General features: G+C 45.7%; 1 protein-coding gene across 1 annotated transcript; it reads right to left on the reverse strand.

Annotated features, from left to right (window-relative positions):
* Positions 1-13779: 13779 nt before the first annotated feature.
* znf16l (zinc finger protein 16 like) lies at positions 13780-16694 on the reverse strand. Its single transcript, XM_029667276.2, has 3 exons — positions 15803-16694; positions 15370-15588; positions 13780-15129 (listed from the first exon to the last, which is right to left on the reverse strand). Exons 1-3 carry the CDS (start codon positions 16692-16694, stop codon positions 14414-14416), a joined length of 1827 nt encoding a protein of 608 aa, XP_029523136.2. The 3' UTR covers positions 13780-14413.
* Between the last annotated feature and the right edge of the window lie 5421 nt (positions 16695-22115).

Here is a 22115-nt window from a genome sequence, read left to right on the forward strand (position 1 = left end):
CAGTGTGGTGTCTCAGTGTGGTGTCTCTGTGTCTCAGTGTGGTGTCTCAGTGTGGTGTCTCTGTGTGGTGTCTCTGTGTCTCAGTGTGGTGTCTCAGTGTATCAGTGTGGTGTCTCAGTGTGGTGTCTCTGTGTCTCAGTGTGGTGCCTCAGTGTCTCAGTGTGGTGTCTCTGTGTCTCAGTGTAGTGTCTCAGTGTCTCAGTGTGGTGTCTCAGTGTGGTGCCTCAGTGTGGTGTCTCTGTGTCTCAGTGTGGTGTCTCTGTGTCTCAGTGTGGTGTCTCAGTGTGGTGTCACAGTGTCTCAGTGTGGTGTCTCAGTGTATCAGTGTGGTGTCTCAGTGTGGTGTCACAGTGTCTCAGTGTGGTGTCTCTGTGTCTCAGTGTGGTGTCTCAGTGTGGTGTCACAGTGTCTCAGTGTGGTGTCTCAGTGTGGTGCCTCAGCGTGGTGCCTCAGTGTGGTGCCTCAGTGTGGTGCCTCAGTGTCTCAGTGTGGCGTCTCTGTGTCTCAGTGTGGTGTCTCTGTGTCTCAGTGTGGTGTCTCTGTGTCTCAGTGTGGTGTCTCAGTGTCTCAGTGTGGTGTCTCAGTGTGGTGCCTCAGTGTGGTGCCTCAGTGTGGTGTCTCAGTGTGGTGTCTCTGTGTCTCAGTGTGGTGTCTCAGTGTGGTGTCACAGTGTCTCAGTGTGGTGTCTCTGTGTCTCAGTGTGGTGTCTCAGTGTGGTGTCACAGTGTCTCAGTGTGGTGTCTCAGTGTATCAGTGTGGTGTCTCAGTGTGGTGTCACAGTGTCTCAGTGTGGTGTCTCTGTGTCTCAGTGTGGTGTCTCAGTGTGGTGTCACAGTGTCGTGCCTCAGTGTGGTGTCTCTGTGTCTCAGTGTGGTGTCTCTGTGTGGTGTCTCTGTGTGTCAGTGTGGTGCCTCAGTGTGGTGTCACAGTGTCTCTGTGTGTCAGTGTGGTGCCTCAGTGTGGTGTCTCTGTGCCTCAGTGTGGTGTCTCTGTGTGGTGCCTCAGTGTGGTGTCTCTGTGCCTCAGTGTGGTGTCACAGTGTCTCAGTGTGGTGTCTCAGTGTGGTGTCACAGTGTCTCAGTGTGGTGTCTCCTCTAGTGTGTCTCCTCTAGCTGAGGGAGAGCTGATTCATGGCTAGTCTCAGTGATTGATGGAAATCCTTAAGTGTATCATCTCTGAAATACAGCACACTACTCTGGAGGATTCAATTACGTGTGTGTGTGTGTGGGGGGGGGGCATGATAGAGGGAGATAGAGAAAGTGAAAAGAGCGAGAGAGAAATGTATATTTGCTGCATGTTGATTGCAGTCCAAGTAGAAGAGTACTTGAGTGCAGCTATGGTGCAATCATGTCCATTCTGTGTCTGCACAGCTGTGTGGATGAGACATAGAAATAGAGCTCTCATCTTTGTATCCGTGCCATTACCTTGTCTCCATTTTAAAGTAGTCCATTTTCTTCTTCTTTCATATGCAAAAAAAAGCATAAAGCTAATATTGGTGATTTACCACCTGCATTGCTGGAGTCCGAAAACAAATCTTGTGTCTTTCGTCTATTGTAACCTCTAGAGGGCAGTGATATAGCTTAACACCGTTTACAAATCAGAGGCAGCCCAATCTGAAGGAGACAATGCTCTGATCATTGACTGATCGCTCCCAACCCGTAGGAATCTCTACCCAGTTGACTACCGTAGTGGTGAAGTCCTCAATGGCAATGCCCATGTTAAAATGGGTTGCATCCATCTAGAGACCTCTATCTATGTCTGTGGGCTGAGCAAACATTATCAGAGAGTGTAAGAGTCACACACACACAGAGCGGGCTGGTTAATAGTAGAGCAGAAGTTCAGTTCCTCCTACAGGCTGTGTGTGAAACGACCTGCAGAGTTAAGGCACCCCCACACTAGGTTCGGTTTGGCCCTGGCAGAACTCAGCTAGGCGAAGCAAATGACTGCGCCTCCCTTAAAATACCTTCGGTTGAAAAACGCGCCATTACTGTTTGACCCTCTTGAGACGCCGTAGCAACAAAGATACACATCCTCAAAATTGTCTGAATTAATCTCAAATAAATCAAGCAAACTGTAATACATGTTGACGGTTTTTGCAGAGGAAGTCTTAGCTGCGCAATTTTACATCTAACTAAAATGTTTGGTGCAGTATTTTGCAAGTGAATGAAATTAGCATAAAAACGAGTCATATCTCATTGAATAATAACAAACACTTAATTGAATAATCCCCACTGTTGACTAATCACTGACGAAGGGGCGTAGATTTCGGCTACCGAATTTCGACTGGCCTCAAGGGAAAAAAATGGTGTGCTCAAACAGCTGAAATATCTCAGCCCGAACGCTGACAAACAAAAACATCACATCACTTTGTCATGATAATCCATATCAAGTCAAATGTTATTGGTCACATACACATGGTTAGCAGATGTTAATGCGAGTGGAGCGAAATGCTCCAAAAGTATTTGGTCCCATAATCCTAGTACATAATGAGTACATCAAGCTTGTTTACAATACAAACTTGTTGGACGCATTTGCTGTTTCATTTGGCTGTTTCAGATTATTTTGTGGCCAATAGAGATGAATGGTAAATAATGTATTGTGTCATTTTGGAGTCTGTGGATGCTACCATGGTTACAGATAAATCCTGACCGAATTGTGAATAATGATGAGTGAGAAAGTTAAAGAGGCATACTGTAAATATCATACCTCCCCAAAAATACTAACCTCCCTTGTTGTTTTAATGGTTTAGACTCTAGAGGTTAGCATGTCTTTGGGGTAGGATATTTGTGTCTGCAGGGTTGTGGAGTAACGGATGACAAAAAACGGTAACTGTAATCCGCAAAAATTGTTGTAATCAGATTACAGATACTTTTGAAAAACTAGATTATTACTTCGAGGATTACTTTTCAATTCAGAAAGGATGTTTGCGGAAAAAAATCGTTGACACCCAAATCAGAATTGAAAAAAGGCGCGAGTTTAAGTTTGTTCCACCTGAGTGAGTCTGACCACAAGTCAGAGACCACTATGATGACACACCAAATGATGACCACCAATCAGAGACCACTATGATGACACACCAAATGATGACCACCAATCAGAGACCACTATGATGACACACCAAATGTGGTTGATGGATCGTGGGAAAAGAGCAGGAATAGGCTTTTGTAGGCTACAGTCCAAGCTATGTCTTCCAACGAAGCGACTGCCGTCGGCATCCAAAGATTATCCAACTGGAATAAACGCTTGAAGGTCAGGACGACAGCAGTGGTGTAGAATACGGCGATACGGATATCACACATTATTGATATCTACAGTTGAAGTGGGAAGTTTACATACACTTAGGTTGGAGTCATTAAAACTTGTTTTTCAACCACTCCACAAATGTCTCGTTAACAAACTATAGTTTTGGCAAGTCGGTTAGGACATCTACTTTGTGCATGACACAAGTAATTTGTCCAACAATTGTTAACAGACACATTGTTTCACTTATATTTCACTGCATCACAATTCCAGTGTGTCAGAAGTTCACAAACACTAAGTTGACTGTGCCTTTAAACAGCTTGGAAAATTCCAGAAAATCATGTCATGGCCTTAGAAGCTTCTGACAGGCTAATTGACATAATTTGAGTCAATTGGAGGTGAACCTGTGGATGTATTTCAAGGCCTACCTTCAAACTCAGTTCCTCTTTGTTTGACATCATGGGAAAATCAAAAGAAATCAGCCAAGACCTCAGAAAAAAAACTGTAGACTTCCACAAGTCTGGTTCATCCTTGGGAGCAATTTCCAAATGCCTGAATGTTCCACGTTCATCTGTACAAGCAATAGCACGCAAGTATAAACACCATGGGACCACGCAGCCGTCATACTGCTCAGGAAGGAGATGAGTTCTGTCTCCTAGAGATGAACGTGCTTTGGTGCGAAAAGTGCAAATCAATCCCAGAACAACAGCAAAGGACCTTGTGAAGATGCTGGAGGAAACAGGTACAAAAGTATCTATATCCACAGTAAAACGAGTCCTATATCAATATAACCTGAAAGGCTACTCAGCAAGGAAGAAGCCACTGTTCCAAAACCTCCATAAGAAAGCCAGACTACGGTTTGCAACTGCACAAGGGGACAAAGATCGTACTTTTTGGAGAAATGTCCTCTGGTCTGATGAAACAAAAATAGAACTGTTTGGCCATAATGACCATCGTTATGCTTGGAGGAAAAAGGGGGAGGCTTGCAAGCCGAAAAACACCATCCCAACCATGAAGCATGGGGGTGGCAGCATCATGTTGTGGGGGTGCTTTGCTGCAGGAGGGACTAGTGCCCTTCACAAAATAGATGGCATCATGAGGGAGGACAATTATGTGGATATATTGAAGCGACATCTCAAGACATCAGTCAGGAAGTTGAAGCTTGGTCGCAAATGGGTCTTCCAAATGGACAATGACCCCAGGCACACTTCCAAAGTTGAGGCAAAATGGCTTAAGGACAACAAAGTCAAGGTATTGGAGTGGCCATCACAAAGCCCTGACCTCAATACTATAGAAAATGTGTGGTCAAAACTGGAAAAGCGTGTGTGAGCAAGGAAGCCTACAAACCTGACTCAGTTATACCAGCTCTGTTGGGAGGAATGGGCCAACATTTACTCAACCTATTGTGGGAAGCTTGTGGAAGGCTACCCAAAATGTTTGACCCAAGTTAAACAATTTAAAGGCAATGCTACCAAATACAAATTGAGTGTATGTAAACTTCTGACCTACTGGGAATGTGATGAAAGAAATAAAAGCTGAAATAAATCATTCTCTCTACTATTATTCTGACATTTCACATTCTTAAAATAAAGTGGTGATCCTAACTGACCCAAGACAGGGAATTTTTACTGGGATTAAATGTCAGGAATTGTGAAAACTGAGTTTAAATGTATTTTGCTAAGGTGTGTAAACTTCTGACTTCAACTGTAACATAGGGCATTGATGAGTCAAACTGCTGCTCTCTCATTTAGCTATTTGCGCCTTACGGATTGTGGTTGTTGTGGAAGTCTGTTCACTAATCTAAATGTGTATTTGAACCCAATAATGGTTGAATTCAAGAAGTTTTTAGCTGCCTATCAATCATTGTTTTTGAAACCAGTGGACAGCCAGTGAAAAATGTGCTCTGACAACAACTGCATAGTGAGGATCCCAGCCTATGGAACAACAGCTGCATAGTGAGGATCCCAGCCTATGGAACAACAGCTGCATAGTGAGGATCCCAGTCTATGGAACAACAGCTGCATAGTGCAGATCCCAGCCTATGGAACAACAGCTGCATAGTGAGGATCCCAGCCTATGGAACAACAGCTGCATAGTGAGGATCCCAGCCTATGGAACAACAGCTGCATAGTGAGGATCCCAGCCTATGGAACAACAGCTGCATAGTGAGGATCCCAGCCTATGGAACAACAGATGCATAGTGCAGATCCCAGCCTATGGAACAACAGCTGCATAGTGAGGATCCCAGCCTGTGGAACAACAGCTGCATAGTGTAGATCCCAGCCTATGGAACAACAGCTGCATAGTGCAGATCCCAGCCTATGGAACAACAGCTGCATAGTGAGGATCCCAGCCTGTGGAACAACAGCTGCATAGTGTAGATCCCAGCCTGTGGAACAACAGCTGCATAGTGCGGATTACAGCCTGTGGAATAAAAGTGGGGCTTTTATTGCTCAATCTAATTCATGCTGATAAATAATAATAAATCCATAGTCCTAATAGACACATGTTCAAACTTGCACACTTTTGATAGACTTAAAGGGACAGTCTGTAGTTGCTATAACCATTTTTGGACTCATAAATCATATATATTATTATAAAGATAAAATGTATTATTATATGTAGTAGAAAGCGATGGCTAAGAAGAAGCCTACATAACCAACCCATAAAGTAACATTTAACATCCATATATGTCCAGCTATGTAAACTTTAACTTTGATTTATCCTGCAATAGATGTTGTTCAATTGGTAACATACATTTTTGTCTTCTTCTAATGCCTCTTAAAGAGAAAGTTATCAAAAATTAACTGAATGTAATCAGATTACATTACTGCGTTTGGGTAATCTAAAAGGTACGTTACTGATTACAATTTTGGACAGGTAACTAGTAACTGGAACGGATTACACTTAGAAAGTAACCTACCCAATCCTGTGTGTACCTTTCTCACTTTCATTATTCACGATTCATTCAGGATGAATGGTAGCATCCACATTAATGTAGAAGTGTTTAGAAACATATTATATTCTTATTTACAATAAAAGTGACTCCAAAATGACAATGATGATTATTTACCATTAATTTCTATTGGCCACAAAATAATCTGAAACACAACCAAAACAAACAGCAAATGCATCCAACATGTTTGTAGAGTCACAGCCTTGATGTAGTCATTGTGTGCTGGGAACATGGAACCAAACATATTGATTACTTTAATACACATAAGTGAATTTGTCCTAATATTTTTGGTCCCCTAAAATGGGCGGACTATGTACAAAAGGTACTGTCATTTCTAAACGGTTCACCCGATATGGATGAAAATACCCTCAAATTAAAGCTGACAGTCTGCACTTTAACTTCGGTGTCATTGTATCATTTCAAATCCAAAGGGCTGGAGTACAGAGCCAAAACAACACAAAATGTGTCACGGTCCCAATACTTTTGGAGCTCACTGTATATTGGCGAACTGTTTCGACTGGGAAGCAAACGGTGAGCTTTACACAGAGCCTGCCATCTCTCTCCTTCTCACACACCCTACTAGAAGACTTTGATGATGGCTACTTTATTAAAAGAAAAAGGTACTTACTATGACTGAGATGTGTGTTTGTCCCACCTAGTTATCTTAAGAGAAATGCACTAACTGTAAGTCCCTCTGGATAAGAGCGTCCGCTACGTGACTCAAATGTTAAATGTGTCAGGATGTCTTCATCAATGGAGGAAGTGATGCGGAAAAGTACATCCACAACACAAGCACCGCATAAGAATGTTTATTAGAAATCAGCCGGCCAATGATTAGCATTTCTCCACCTACCATTTTTATATTCATTGTTTATCGAAACAGTTTGAAAAGTTGGTGATTCTTTATGTGTTCAACATTCACATACATTATTGGGAATACTTTTAGCCAGCCATATATATATATATATATATATATATATACACAGTGGGGAGAACAAGTATTTGATACACTGCCGATTTTGCAGGTTCTCCTACTTACAAAGCATGTAGAGGTCTGTAATTTTTATTATAGGTACACTTCAACCGTGAGAGACGGAATCTAAAACAAAAATCAAGAAAATCACAATGTATGATTTTTAAGTAATTAACTTGCATTTTATTGCATGACATAAGTATTTGATACATCAGAAAAGCAGAACTTAATATTTAGTACAGAAACCATTGTTTGCAATTACAGAGATCATACGTTTCCTGTAGTTCTTGACCAGGTTTGCACACACTGCAGCAGGGATTTTGTCCCACTCCTCCATACAGACCTTCAGCTGTCGCTGGGCAATACGGACTTTCAGCTCCCTCCAAAGACTTTCTATTGGGTTCAGGTCTGGAGAATGGCTAGGCCACTCCCGGACCTTGAGATGCTTCTTTCGGAGCCACTCCTTAGTTGCCCTGGCTGTGTGTTTCGGGTCGTTGTCATGCTGGAAGACCCAGCCACTACCCATCTTCAATGGGGGAAGGAGGTTGTTGGCCAAGATCTCGCGATACATGGCCCCATCCATCCTCCCCTCAATACGCTGCAGTCGTCCTGTCCCCTTTGCAGAAAAGCATCCCCAAAGAATGATGTTTCCACCTCCATGCTTCACGGTTGGGATGGTGTTCTTGGGGTTGTACTCATACTTCTTCTTCCTCAAAACACGACGAGTGGAGTTTAGACCAAAAAGCTCTATTTTTGTCTCATCAGACCACAACCACATGACCTTCACCCATTCCTCCTCTGGATCATCCAGATGGTCATTGGCAAACTTCAGATGGGACTGGACATGTGCTGGCTTGAGCAGGGGGATCTTGAGTGCACTGCAGGATTTTAATCCATGATGGCGTAGTGTGTTACTAATGGTTTTCTTTGAGACTGTGGTCCCAGCTCTCTTCAGGTCATTGACCAGGTCCTGCCGTGTAGTTCTGGGCTGATCCCTCACCTTCCTCAAGATCATTGATGCCACACGAGGTGAGATCTTGCATGGAGCCCCAGACCGAGGGTGATTGACCGTCATCTCGAACTTTCTAATAATTGCGCCAACAGTTGTTGCCTTCTCACCAAGCTGCTTGCCTATTGTCCTGTAGCCCATCCCAGCCTTGTGCAGGTCTACAATTGTATCCCTGATGTCCTTACACCCTCTCTAGTCTTGGCCATTGTGGAGAGGTTAGAGTCTGTTTTATTGAGTGTGTGGACAGGTGTCTTTTTTACAGGTAACGAGTTCAAACAGGTGCAGTTAATACAGGTAATGAGTGGAGAACAGGGGGGCTTCTTAAAGAAAAACGAACAGGTCTGTGAGAGCCGGAATTCTTACTGGTTGGTAGGTGATCAAATACTTATGTCATGCAATAAAATGCAAATGAATTACTTAAAAATCATACAATGTAATTTTCTGGATTTTTGTTTTAGATTCCGTCTCCCACAGTTGAAGTGTACCTATGATAAAAAGTACAGACCTCTACATGCTTTGTAAGTAGGAAAACCTGCAAAATCGGCAGTGTATCAAATACTTGTTCTCCCCACTGTATATATATATATATATATATATATATATGAGAGAGAGAGAGAGAGAGAGAGATGGGACAACTTTTAGAATGTTTAATATTGTTCTTTGCATAGCATTATTGAAATATTCCCCATGTTATGATAATGGTGGGCTAACATGACCGTGGTAGTGTAAATGCATCATAATGCAGAAAACTCCATGTCCCTACTCTCTAAACACCTGACTGCTTTTAGCTAAACAACTAGAGTGAATAGAGAAAAGCAGGGTCATTATTTACTGGTATATCTTTGCCCTTGAAATGAACGTTTTCCTGAACCTCTGTAGATAACTAGCCTGTTAACCGAGGGGTGAATTTAAAAAGGGGTAGATTACTGATATCAGATCACAAAAACGAATGACATGTCATCATCATCATGCAGGTGGACATACCAACAACGTGGACATACCAACAACGTGGACATACCAACAACGTGTAAAGAATATAATGTCAGTAATACAGGTTACAGCATAGTTTTTTTACAAATGATAAAATGCCAACTCATCTGCTCTGAACAGAAGTCATCGGTAGGTAAGTGAGGTTAAAACGTAGTCAGCCCTCGACAGGGCCACCATGAAGCTTCATTTGTGCAGTAACATAGAAAGTCCACATGGTGGCAGCAGTCACACTGTTCTGTTAGTGTGCGTCCTCTTCCCAAAAGGCTATACTACTAAAATGCATCCTTCCTTCCTCGAAGTAATCACAGATCTGACATGTCAGAGTTCCGGGGTTGCCATGGTGCCGTGAGATCGCCTAAGCAGAGAGCTCTGTAAATATGAATGTGGACTGCGGTGTGAGGGAATGGCAGAAACTCACCTCTGTTCCAGACTATTGTTGAGGTGCGTTGGTCTTTTCTGGTGCATCACCCAGGTGGGTGTTACTCTTTGACACTGGATGATCCAGCCTAGCTACTTACAGAGGAGACGACATGCCTCTTGCTCTTTCTCCCATCACAGAGGACCGGATCCCTAGCACCATGCCTCAGGACTACCTGGGCTGACGACGTCTCTATCTGTTCTGTATAAGCACTCTGTGACATCCGCTGATGTAAAAGGGGGCTTTATAAACACATTTGAGTGCCCGATGAAGAGCTCTGGGCCTGTCTACCGGTATCTGACTGACGTTTCTCCCTCTCTGATGAAGAGCTCCAGGCCTGTCTACCAGTATCTGACTGACGTTTCTCCCCCTCTGATGAAGAGTCTCCGGGCCTGTCTTCCAGTATCGGAAAGACGTTTCTCCCTCTCTGATGAAGAGCTCAGGGCCTGTCTACTGGTATCTGACTGATGTTTCTCCCTCTCTGATGAAGAGTCTCCGGGCCTGTCTACCAGTATCTGACTGACGTTTCTCCCACTCTGATGAAGAGCTCAGGGCCTGTCTACTGGTATCTGACTGACGTTTCTCCCTATCTGATGAAGAGCTCCAGGCCTGTCTACCAGTATCTGATTGATGTTTCTCCCTGACTCTCTGATGAAGAGCTCCGGGCCTGTCTACCAGTATCTGACTGACGTTTCTCCCTGACTCTCTGATGAAGAGCTCCGGGCCTGTCTACCAGTATCGGACTGACGATTCTCCCTGACTCTCTGATGAAGAGCTCCGGGCCTGTCTACCAGTATCTGACTGACGTTTCTCCCTGACCCTCTGATGAAGAGCTCCGGGCCTGTCTACCAGTATCTGACTGACGTTTCTCCCTCTCTGATGAAGAGCTCAGGGCCTGTCTACTGGTATCTGACTGATGTTTCTCCCTCTCTGATGAAGAGTCTCCGGGCCTGTCTACTGGTATCTGACTGATGTTTCTCCCTCTCTGATGAAGAGTCTCCGGGCCTGTCTACCAGTATCGGACTGACGTTTCTCCCTGACTCTCTGATGAAGAGCTCCGGGCCTGTCTTCCAGTATCGGACTGACGTTTCTCCCTCTCTGATGAAGAGCTCCGGGCCTGTCTACCAGTATCGGACTGACGTTTCTCCCTGACTCTCTGATGAAGAGCTCCGGGCCTGTCTACCAGTATCGGACTGATGTTTCTCCCTGACTCTCTGATGAAGAGCTCTGGGCCTGTCTACCAGTATCTGACTGACATTTCTCCCTGACTCTCTGATGAAGAGCTCCGAGCCTGTCTACCAGTATCTGACTGACGTTTCTCCCTCTCTGATGAAGAGCTCCGGGCCTGTCTACCAGTATCGGACTGACGTTTCTCCCTGACTCTCTGATGAAGAGCTCCGGGCCTGTCTACCAGTATCGGACTGACGTTTCTCCCTGACTCTCTGATGAAGAGCTCCAGGCCTGTCTACCAGTATCTGACTGACGTTTCTCCCTCTCTGATGAAGAGCTCAGGGCCTGTCTACTGGTATCTGACTGACGTTTCTCCCTATCTGATGAAGAGCTCCAGGCCTGTCTACCAGTATCTGATTGATGTTTCTCCCTGACTCTCTGATGAAGAGCTCCGGGCCTGTCTACCAGTATCTGACTGACGTTTCTCCCTGACTCTCTGATGAAGAGCTCCGGGCCTGTCTACCAGTATCGGACTGACGATTCTCCCTGACTCTCTGATGAAGAGCTCCGGGCCTGTCTACCAGTATCTGACTGACGTTTCTCCCTGACCCTCTGATGAAGAGCTCCGGGCCTGTCTACCAGTATCTGACTGACGTTTCTCCCTCTCTGATGAAGAGCTCAGGGCCTGTCTACTGGTATCTGACTGATGTTTCTCCCTCTCTGATGAAGAGTCTCCGGGCCTGTCTACCAGTATCGGACTGACGTTTCTCCCTGACTCTCTGATGAAGAGCTCCGGGCCTGTCTTCCAGTATCGGACTGACGTTTCTCCCTCTCTGATGAAGAGCTCCGGGCCTGTCTACCAGTATCGGACTGACGTTTCTCCCTGACTCTCTGATGAAGAGCTCCGGGCCTGTCTACCAGTATCGGACTGACGTTTCTCCCTGACTCTCTGATGAAGAGCTCTGGGCCTGTCTACCAGTATCTGACTGACGTTTCTCCCTGACTCTCTGATGAAGAGCTCCGAGCCTGTCTACCAGTATCTGACTGACGTTTCTCCCTCTCTGATGAAGAGCTCCGGGCCTGTCTTCCAGTGTCGGACTGACGTTTCTCCCTCTCTGATGAAGAGCTCCGGGCCTGTCTACCAGTATCGGACTGACGTTTCTCCCTGACTCTCTGATGAAGAGCTCTGGGCCTGTCTACCAGTATCTAACTGACGTTTCTCCCTGACTCTCTGATGAAGAGCTCCGAGCCTGTCTACCAGTATCTGACTGATGTTTCTCCCTCTCTGATGAAGAGCTCCGGGCCTGTCTACCAGTATCGGACTGACGTTTCTCCCTGACTCTCTGATGAAGAGCTCCGGGCCTGTCTACCAGTATCGGACTGACGTTTCTCCCTGACTCTCTGATGAAGAGCTCCAGGCCTGTCTACCAGTATCTGACTGACGTTTCTCCCTCTCTGATGAAGAGCTCAGGGCCTGTCTACTGGTATCTGACTGACGTTTCTCCCTATCTGATGAAGAGCTCCAGGCCTGTCTACCAGTATCTGATTGATGTTTCTCCCTGACTCTCTGATGAAGAGCTCCGGGCCTGTCTACCAGTATCTGACTGACGTTTCTCCCTGACCCTCTGATGAAGAGCTCCGGGCCTGTCTACCAGTATCTGACTGACGTTTCTCCCTATCTGATGAAGAGCTCCAGGCCTGTCTACCAGTATCTGATTGATGTTTCTCCCTGACTCTCTGATGAAGAGCTCCGGGCCTGTCTACCAGTATCTGACTGACGTTTCTCCCTGACTCTCTGATGAAGAGCTCCGGGCCTGTCTACCAGTATCGGACTGACGTTTCTCCCTGACTCTCTGATGAAGAGCTCCGGGCCTGTCTACCAGTATCTGACTGACGTTTCTCCCTGACCCTCTGATGAAGAGCTCCGGGCCTGTCTACCAGTATCTGACTGACGTTTCTCCCTCTCTGATGAAGAGCTCAGGGCCTGTCTACTGGTATCTGACTGATGTTTCTCCCTCTCTGATGAAGAGTCTCCGGGCCTGTCTACTGGTATCTGACTGATGTTTCTCCCTCTCTGATGAAGAGTCTCCGGGCCTGTCTACCAGTATCGGACTGACGTTTCTCCCTGACTCTCTGATGAAGAGCTCCGGGCCTGTCTTCCAGTATCGGACTGACGTTTCTCCCTCTCTGATGAAGAGCTCCGGGCCTGTCTACCAGTATCGGACTGACGTTTCTCCCTGACTCTCTGATGAAGAGCTCCGGGCCTGTCTACCAGTATCGGACTGACGTTTCTCCCTGACTCTCTGATGAAGAGCTCCAGGCCTGTCTACCAGTATCTGACTGACGTTTCTCCCTCTCTGATGAAGAGCTCCAGGCCTGTCTACCAGTATCTGACTGACGTTTCTCCCTGACTCTCTGATGAAGAGCTCTGGGCCTGTCTACCAGTATCTGACTGACGTTTCTCCCTGACTCTCTGATGAAGAGCTCCGAGCCTGTCTACCAGTATCTGACTGACGTTTCTCCCTCTCTGATGAAGAACTCCGGGCCTGTCTACCAGTATCGGACTGACGTTTCTCCCTCTCTGATGAAGAGCTCCAGGCCTGTCTACCAGTATCTGACTGACGTTTCTCCCTGACTCTCTGATGAAGAGCTCTGGGCCTGTCTACCAGTATCTGACTGACGTTTCTCCCTCTCTGATGAAGAGCTCCAGGCCTGTCTACCAGTATCTGACTGACATTTCTCCCTGACTCTCTGATGAAGAGCTCTGGGCCTGTCTACCAGTATCTGACTGACGTTTCTCCCTCTCTGATGAAGAGCTCCAGGCCTGTCTACCAGTATCGGACTGACGTTTCTCCCTCTCTGATGAAGAGCTCCAGGCCTGTCTACCAGTATCTGACTGACGTTTCTCCCTCTCTGATGAAGAGCTCCGGGCCTGTCTACCAGTATCTGACTGACGTTTCTCCCTGACTCTCTGATGAAGAGCTCCGGGCCTGTCTACCAGTATCTGTCTGACGTTTCTCCCTCTCTGATGAAGAGCTCCGGGCCTGTCTACCAGTATCGGACTGACGTTTCTCCCTCTCTGATGAAGAGCTCCTGGCCTGTCTACCAGTATCGGACTGACGTTTCTCCCTCTCTGATGAAGAGCTCCGGGCCTGTCTACTGGTATCTGACTGATGTTTCTCTATGCCTGTCTGTATCATCGACACTCCTGCCACTTAAGCTACTGCTACCGGTTGCCTTTCTGAACTGCCTAGACATCTGAAGCTGTGGAAGACCATCAAACAGGAACTGCCAGATCCCTACATATGTTTTTGTTTTCAAAGCAACTTGGAGATTCATGTTTGTAATGAAAAGCACTATATAAATTAAAAGTATTATTATTATTAGATGAGTGATTACTTCAAGGAAGGGAGCCGAAGAGGGAATTATGTGTTTTGTACTATTTGAACGAGGCCATGGCTTTCATCAGGATGCCCTTTGACATCTTCTTCATCATGGCACAGTCTCCCTCCCTTTTAAGTCCATATGAGGCTTGTCTTTAGACTCAGACAATGTTCCTGCCTCAGTTAACAGCATATCAATAGGCTCCTGTGATGGCTAGGCTAGACTTAGCAGTTAGCCAGTCTAGCTTTAAGGTAGCGGCGTAGAATGTCACTGTCACTGTGTGGGGGTGCAGCGGTGGCTCTTGTAGGTGCCCAGGTGGCGGAAGCTCCTCCCACACTGCTGGCAGCAGTAGGGTGTGGCACCACTGTGAATCCTCTGGTGGGTGTACAGGTTACCCAGCTCCTTGAAGCGCCGCCCACACTGCTGGCACGCGTAGGGACTCTCCCCTGTATGTACCCGCTGGTGTCTCTTTAAGCCGGAGAGCACCGGGAAGCCCTTCCCACACTGGGGGCAGGGGAAGGGGCTCTGGCCACCGTTGTGCCCCAGCCGGTGACTCTTCAATCGGGCAGCGTGCCGGAACTTCTCCCCACACTCTGGGCATATGAAGGGCTTCTCCCCCGTGTGAATGCGCTGGTGCTGCCGCAGGTTTCCCAGGTAGTTGAAATGGCGGCCGCAATCTCCACACTCGTAACCCCCTTCCACTTTCTTCTCCCTCGTCCCTACTCCTCCCCCGACTCCTCCTCCTCTTGCTAGGCCCATCCCCCTAGCTCCAGAAGGAATGCTCCCTCCTTCAAGCCCCGCCAACCCCCGCTTGGAGTCACTGCTACCCTCTCCCAGAGAGAGGGGAGCAATGGAGGTGGACTGCAGGGCACAGTGGGTGCCGGTGGTGTCGCCGTGTATCAGTTTGAGGTGCTCCTCTAGGAACAAGGAGTCGGGGCAGAAGGTTCCACACAGTGGGCAGAGGTATGTGTGGGAGGTAAACTGCTGACCTTTGAACAGAGTAGACAGATGTAATGATTATGGTTATTGCACTCTGTCCTCTAGGTCACCAGCAGTGCAATAGGTACATGTAGCCAAAGACAATAAGGTCAGAAGGCTGCACAAAATAAGTAAAACAATCAGCAAAACGCACCGCACAAAGAAAGACGATGATGAGAGATCAAAAATGAACGATGTATAGGATGCAAATGTTTACGCGTGTCAACTAGGACATCGATCTCCTCTCTCACCCGGTTCTAGTCGATCCACATGGGCCTCCAAAGAACTGTCCCCCTCCCCTCCTGGAGAGCCCTGGGGGTGCAGGGGAAAGTCGGGGCTGTTTGTGTCATGGGAGAGAGGGGCTGGGGGATGCTCCAATCCATCATTCCTTTCTTCTTTTGACTCGTCACCCTCTTCATCATCTTCCTCATCTGGTGTTTTGGCACTCTCCGATTTAGGCTCCCTCATACCTCAGAAAACAAACATATGGTTTGTGTTTAATCACGCCCATTTATAGAAAAGTACAGAGGATCTATACAGCCTCTACATAGAAACATAGACACATGCAATGTGGCAGGACTGGATAACATCAGCATATAAATCACAAAGTTCGCCCCCCTACTCCATTGCCAATGTTAATATTAGCAGTGATTGATTGGCGCAGTGAATTATTGATGAGGTTACCTTTCAAATCCGACGTGTACTCCACCCCAGTCATCCACTCATAGTCGTGGATCCGCTTGCTTCCTGATGGTAGCGACATGTCAAATATGTTATCCGTGGCCGAGTCCGATTCCCCGTCCCCATGCCCCGCGTCAGGAATGCCACTGTCCGGCCACAGATGGTTGAAGGAGTGCGGCTGGGGATCGTGGCGGCTGTCTCTGTCGCTACCAGAAGAAGGATTGCTCGGGTCGCTGTCCGTTTCAGCACCCCGTGAATTCTTATCTTTCATCAGATAGTCGCAAATGGCATTGATGTTTTCTTTCTTCACACCAGGCATGGCTGGTTTGGCTTTCTTGTGGTCGTTGTTGTTGTGTTTGCTTCCTGAATGGAAGTCTGCTTTCCTGAATACAGATGCAACCTCGGTGGTCATTCCTCCAGGATACGGGTCCCTACCGTCTATTTGCACCTCTAGTCTCGTTTTTAAGACTTCGATTTCGTCCGTTTTCTCCCGAAGCTCCATTTTCAGAACCCGTATCCTGACGCTGACCATTTTCCTGATTTCGGACAACGCAGTCTCGAGCACCACTGTTATGTTTCTCCCAAGGTGTTCGGTGATGTCGCTCACCGAGCAGAGTAGCTCCTCGTCGGGCTCGAATTCCAATACATCTTCATGGGGTCGCGCTGCAGACACCGGAGTGTCCATGAATGCGTTTTGGGGGTCGGGAGAAAGGCTTGTTTCGGTAAAAGTGTGGTCTCTTTTGCGGCTCATATCTTTTGAAGCTCTAGCTAACAGGCTAGCTACTGTGTTCTGAAGATGCTGAAAGACATCCAGCAATGCGCCACAGAGAAGAGTTTCAAGCGCAGATTTCCGTGCAAACGGGTGGTGGATTTGAGAAGTAGCGCCACCCTCCATACACTCCACGAACTACCATGTTTTAGGCATTGAACACACCGACAGTACTAATGCGCAGAATGGTACGCAGCATCATCTGGATTTGTGTGCAACCATCTTTGTCAAGCAATGTAGACATGCAGTTTGATGCATACGTTTGCTAAATCCGACGTATGAACCACACTGCAACTGCCTCTGCAACACAATGCTGCAAGGCAAAGACAGCTTCTGGTGTACCACAATGCAACAATACTGTTGGTGTGATCGAGGCGTTAGTCTTTTGTTGTTGTATTTTCATCGAGCCTGCAGCAGGGGTCAGAATTGACCAAATAGCCACACAATGTGGACCTATTGAATCCATTAGTCTTTCACAGCCGCTCTAAATTCTACGACTTAATACTAGACTCGTCCTTCCTGTCAGAAACGTTATTTAGGTTAATCTACCACATCATTCTATGATGTAACTGTCCATGCCATGAAAGGGAGTTATGGAGGCATATAGGTCGTTCTATATCAGGAGGTCTTTGCCAGAGTACCCCACATTATTGACAGATCAGGTTTTATATTTGCATATGCCTCCTGAGTTTGAGATTGAGTTGCACTTTTAAAATCTGTCCATCTGTTTAGGCCTATTAAATGAAGTCATTAATTTCACAGTTTGGCCAATGCGCAAGGTAATGAGCTAGCCACTCCTCCTCCATTCGGGTGACGTCGACAGTTGGTGCGTGCTTCTCTAATGACAGGTAAAAAGCGGGAATAGATACTGTATATAAAACCTACTCATATGTAATCTTGTTAAGTATCTCCTACACAAGTGTTTGTTTTTCATTTCAGCACCTTCGGTGAACACCAGGGATAGCTTACCGAAATGACATATTGTTTTCCTTATCCTGGAAATAGTCTGACAATATATTGTTTTCCTTACCCTAGAAACAGTCTGACTGTCACGCCCTGATCTGTTTCACCTGTCTTTGTGATTGTCTCCACCCCCTCCAGGTGTCGCCCATCTTCCCCATTATCCCCTGTGTATTTATACCTGTGTTCTCTGTCTGTCTGTTGCCAGTTTGTCTTGTTTGTCCAAGCCTACCAGTGGTTTGTGTCACAGCGCCTGCTTTTTCCAGTTTCTCGTCCTCCTGGTTTTTGACCCTTGCCTGTCCTGACCCTGTACCTGACCACTCTGCCTGTCCCTGAGCCTGCCTGCTGTCCTGTACCTTGGCCTCTATTCTGGATTATTGACCCCTGTCGTTTGCCTGCACCTGTTACAATAAACATTGTTACTTCACACAGTCTGCACTTGGGTCTTACCTTGGTACCTGATACTGACAAGATAAGACAGCAATTCATGCTTTTGTTTACCTGCCCACTGTCTCCAAACCAGTATGTTACTTTGTAATTTGGGTGAACTATCCCTTTAAGGATAAGAAGTGACAGATATTTTGGAGCTTTTGGGATAGCAGGGGGTTAAGAATTTAAATATCATGCTGAATGACAAATCAGTGTGATTAGATTTAATTCAGTGTGATTAGATTTAAGCGTCTCGTTAAGGTTTGACTGATACTCTGTGGTTATAGATTGCATCCTAAACCGCGTAGTGAGAAATGCAATGTGTTGATCCAATCCCAAAAGTCACACTTTAGAACCTACAATAGCCTACATGTGATTGGTCCATTGATAATGTAAGAGAAATGAATCCAAATGGTTTTCCTCAAGGCATCTGTGGGTGGAGCTGTGCCATTGAAAGGATGACACGTAATTGATGTTAATTGCATCACTTTGCTTTCACCAATAAGATATAAAGAAGATATTGTGACTCATCCTGGTTGTGGTAGTTACATTTTGGAAGCACATCACTCATCTGGAAAACTATCTTTGAGAGAGGGTTTGTAATACCGGAATCAATCCTCTACATATCAAATAGATCAGTGCTTTCAACTCATGAATCAAAGTATGCTTACATAAAGCTGAGCTTGGAGTTTTTGAGTTGAAATATTCAATGAGATATTACTGTAGGGCTCTCAATTTAACACATTGAGTGACTAATGCACATAGCCACAGTCGGCGAGAGCGAGAGAGAGCAACAGAGTGAGAGAGAGAAAGAGAGCGAGAGAGCGACAGAGAGAGAGAGAGAGAGTGTGTGTGTCCAGGGGTGATTCTGATTTGACACCGTTCTGTGACAGGAACAACCACACATGTCCTCTGTCAAAGTCAGATCCACTGTGGAAGGAGAGAGGTGACTCTGTCCACTGTGAGTGACAGGTCAGTCTGCTCCTGTCCTGTGACATTCTCCCTGAGAGGACAGTTTTCCACCCAGCTAGCCACTGTAAGTGTGACACACAATCCTAACGTCAACCAATGATGGTGAATAAATTAAGATATTTCACTCAGGCTGTTTACCATTGAAAAGAAATGGTCCGTTCCTGTCTGCTTAATGGGGTGGATCTCTTATAGACACCAATGCGATGGCAACTGGGTCTAAACCAGAAACAAAACATACGGAAACATTGCTCACACACACTGGAAAGGAAGTGTCACATGATCAGGGGTGGTACAGTTAAGAAAAAAGGGTTCCAAAAGGGTTCTTCAACTGTCCCCATAGGATAACCCTTTTTGGTTCCAGGGAGAACCTTTTTTGGTTCCACGTAGAACCCTTTCTTGTTCCATGTAGAACCCTCTGTGGAAAGAGAAGAGCTACTAGCTGATAAATCATTAGGAAAAAGGTGAGAGAAAAAAGTACATTTATAATTTACAACCACTGTCTTGGCATCTCAAACCATTATAAATAATAACACAGTACAAAATATACATTCTGTGTTGAATTCCATTTGGGACAATGACAAATGGGGAGAAATCACAACAGTTCTGTGTTGAATTCCATTTGGGACAATGACAAATGGGGAGAAAGCACAACAGTTCTGTGTTGAATTCCATTTGGGACAATGACAAATGGGGAGAAAGCACAACAGTTCTGTGTTGAATTCCATTTGGGACAATGACAAATGGGGAGAAAGCACAACAGTTCTGTGTAGCTTAGTTGGCAGAGCATGGTGCTTGCCATGCCAGGGTTGTGGGTTCAATTCCCATGGGGGACCAGTATTAACATGTATGCACTCACTACTGTAAGTTGCTAGGTGTAAGAGGGTCTGTTAAACGATGTAAATGTATGACGCCTGGTATGTGCTGACGTTCCATAAAATGACTGTGTGTTCCATTTAGACCTGCTGTGTACCAGCATGTGTTGAAAGGTGGCTCTGTTCATAAAGACACCCTAGTCATGTTACAAAAGCCTGTGGTATATATTACCTTACTGCATATGTTCAAGTGCTGATGTTATGGACAGCACATAACTCAGCATGAAGAAGGAAAAAAATACAGAAGTCAGACAAATAATTGCTGGATTTGGTTAATATATCATTTATATGCACATTGTTAAAATGAGAAAGGTGCATCAAGTGCTCCGTGCATTAGTAGCAGGGTTTTTTATTTATTTTACCTTTATTTTACTAGGCAAGTCAGTTAAGAACAAATTCTTATTTTCAATGACGGCCTAGGAACAGTGGGTTAACTGCCTGTTCATGGGCAGAACGACAGATTTGTACCTTGTCAGCTCGGGGATTTGAACTTGCAACCTTTCGGTTACTAGTCCAACGCTCTAACCACTAGGCTACCCTGCCCCCCCAAGTGTACCACGCGGTTATTCATTTGTTCGTCACACTCGGTTCCTCTGTCCGAGGCTATGAGGAGAGAGGCACAAATCAGACAGTAGTGTCAGTTCCACTCAAATTGAAACGTTTTACTGTCAAGCTGGCTGTGAGATAATGACAGGTAGCCATAGCGATGTGGAATCAAGTGAGAAGTCTTAATGGTTTGGTATTTCAGTCCATACCTTTCCACACTTCTGAAGAGAGTTGGTGCAGTATCTCTAGTTGCTGTTACAATGTTCCCTGCAATGACATACCATTCAAGCAGAACATTAAGTGTTTCTACCTGGTATGAACCAATTCTTATAGTATTGCTTGAACAAATACAAACCATTTCTGTTTATATTTCCAGAATAAGTTTTCCTCATGAAAGTAGTGAGATAGTTACACATTATTACCATATACCATATATGACCCAACTCCTCTCCATCCAAAACATATGATGAATAGCACACTGTTGTTCCATCCAGGCTGTGTTGTTGTGAGGGGTGTTTTTCCTGTGTAGAGAGTCTGGGAACCGCCTGGTAACCTGTGTTGTTGTGAGGGGTGTTTTTCCTGTGTAGAGAGTCTGGGAACCGCCTGGTAACCTGTGTTGTTGTGAGGGGTGTTTTTCCTGTGTAGAGAGTCTGGGAACCGCCTGGTAACCTGTGTTGTTGTGAGGGGTGTTTTTCCTGTGTAGAGAGTCTGGGAACCGCCTGGTAACCTGTGTTGTTGTGAGGTGTGTTTTTCCTGTGTAGAGAGTCTGGGAACCGCCTGGTAACCTGTGTTGTTGTGAGGGGTGTTTTTCCTGTGTAGAGAGTCTGGGAACCGCCTGGTAACCTGTGTTGTTGTGAGGGGTGTTTTTCCTGTGTAGAGAGTCTGGGAACCGCCTGGTAACCTGTGTTGTTGTGAGGGGTGTTTTTCCTGTGTAGAGAGTCTGGGAACCGCCTGGTAACCTGTGTTGTTGTGAGGGGTGTTTTTCCTGTGTAGAGAGTCTGGGAACCGCCTGGTAACCTGTGTTGTGATGGAAAATGTGTAAGTGATGCGCTGTGTACTTCCTCTCTAATGGAAGGGGTTTTATCTCTCTTTGCTGTGTGTGTGTGTGTGTGTGTGTGTGTGTGTGTGTGTGTGTGTGTGTGTGTGTGTGTGTGTGTGTGTGTGTGTGTGTGTGTGTGTGTGTGTGTGTGTGTGTGTGTGTGTGTGTGTGTAACTCTCAGTGAGCCTACCAGATTACAGATAATACTTTTTCCTGTTAAGCATTTTGAATCACCATCTCTCACTAATAGCATGCAAAGCACTGGAAAAATACAACTCTCAATACAACTGATGGCTCACGTCATGATGGGCAGAAATACATGTTGAAAGATGGGGACCAAATTGTAATCTTATCTCCCTTTCCTCTCTACCTGTTGAGTGTTGGGTGGCAATATTTTCATGTTTGGATGAAAAACGTACCCAAATGAAACTGCCTATTTCTCAGGCCCAGAATCTAGAATATGCATATAAAGATGAGGATAGACAACACTCTAAAGTTTCCAAAACTGTCAAAATATTGTCTGTGTGTATAACAGAACTGATATTGCAGGCTAAAACCTGAGGAAAATCCAACCAAGAAGTGCTGTTTTTCCTGAAACCTCTCTGTTCCATTGCATGCCTTCCCTCGATTTAAAGTGATATCAACCAGATTCCTTTCTCTATGGCTTCCACATGGTGAACAGTCTATAGACATAGTTTCAGGCTTTTATTCTGAAAAATGAGCGAGAAC

The sequence above is a fragment of the Oncorhynchus nerka genome, linkage group LG8 (assembly GCF_034236695.1).
Source record: "Oncorhynchus nerka isolate Pitt River linkage group LG8, Oner_Uvic_2.0, whole genome shotgun sequence".
NCBI classification, from domain to species: domain Eukaryota; kingdom Metazoa; phylum Chordata; class Actinopteri; order Salmoniformes; family Salmonidae; genus Oncorhynchus; species Oncorhynchus nerka.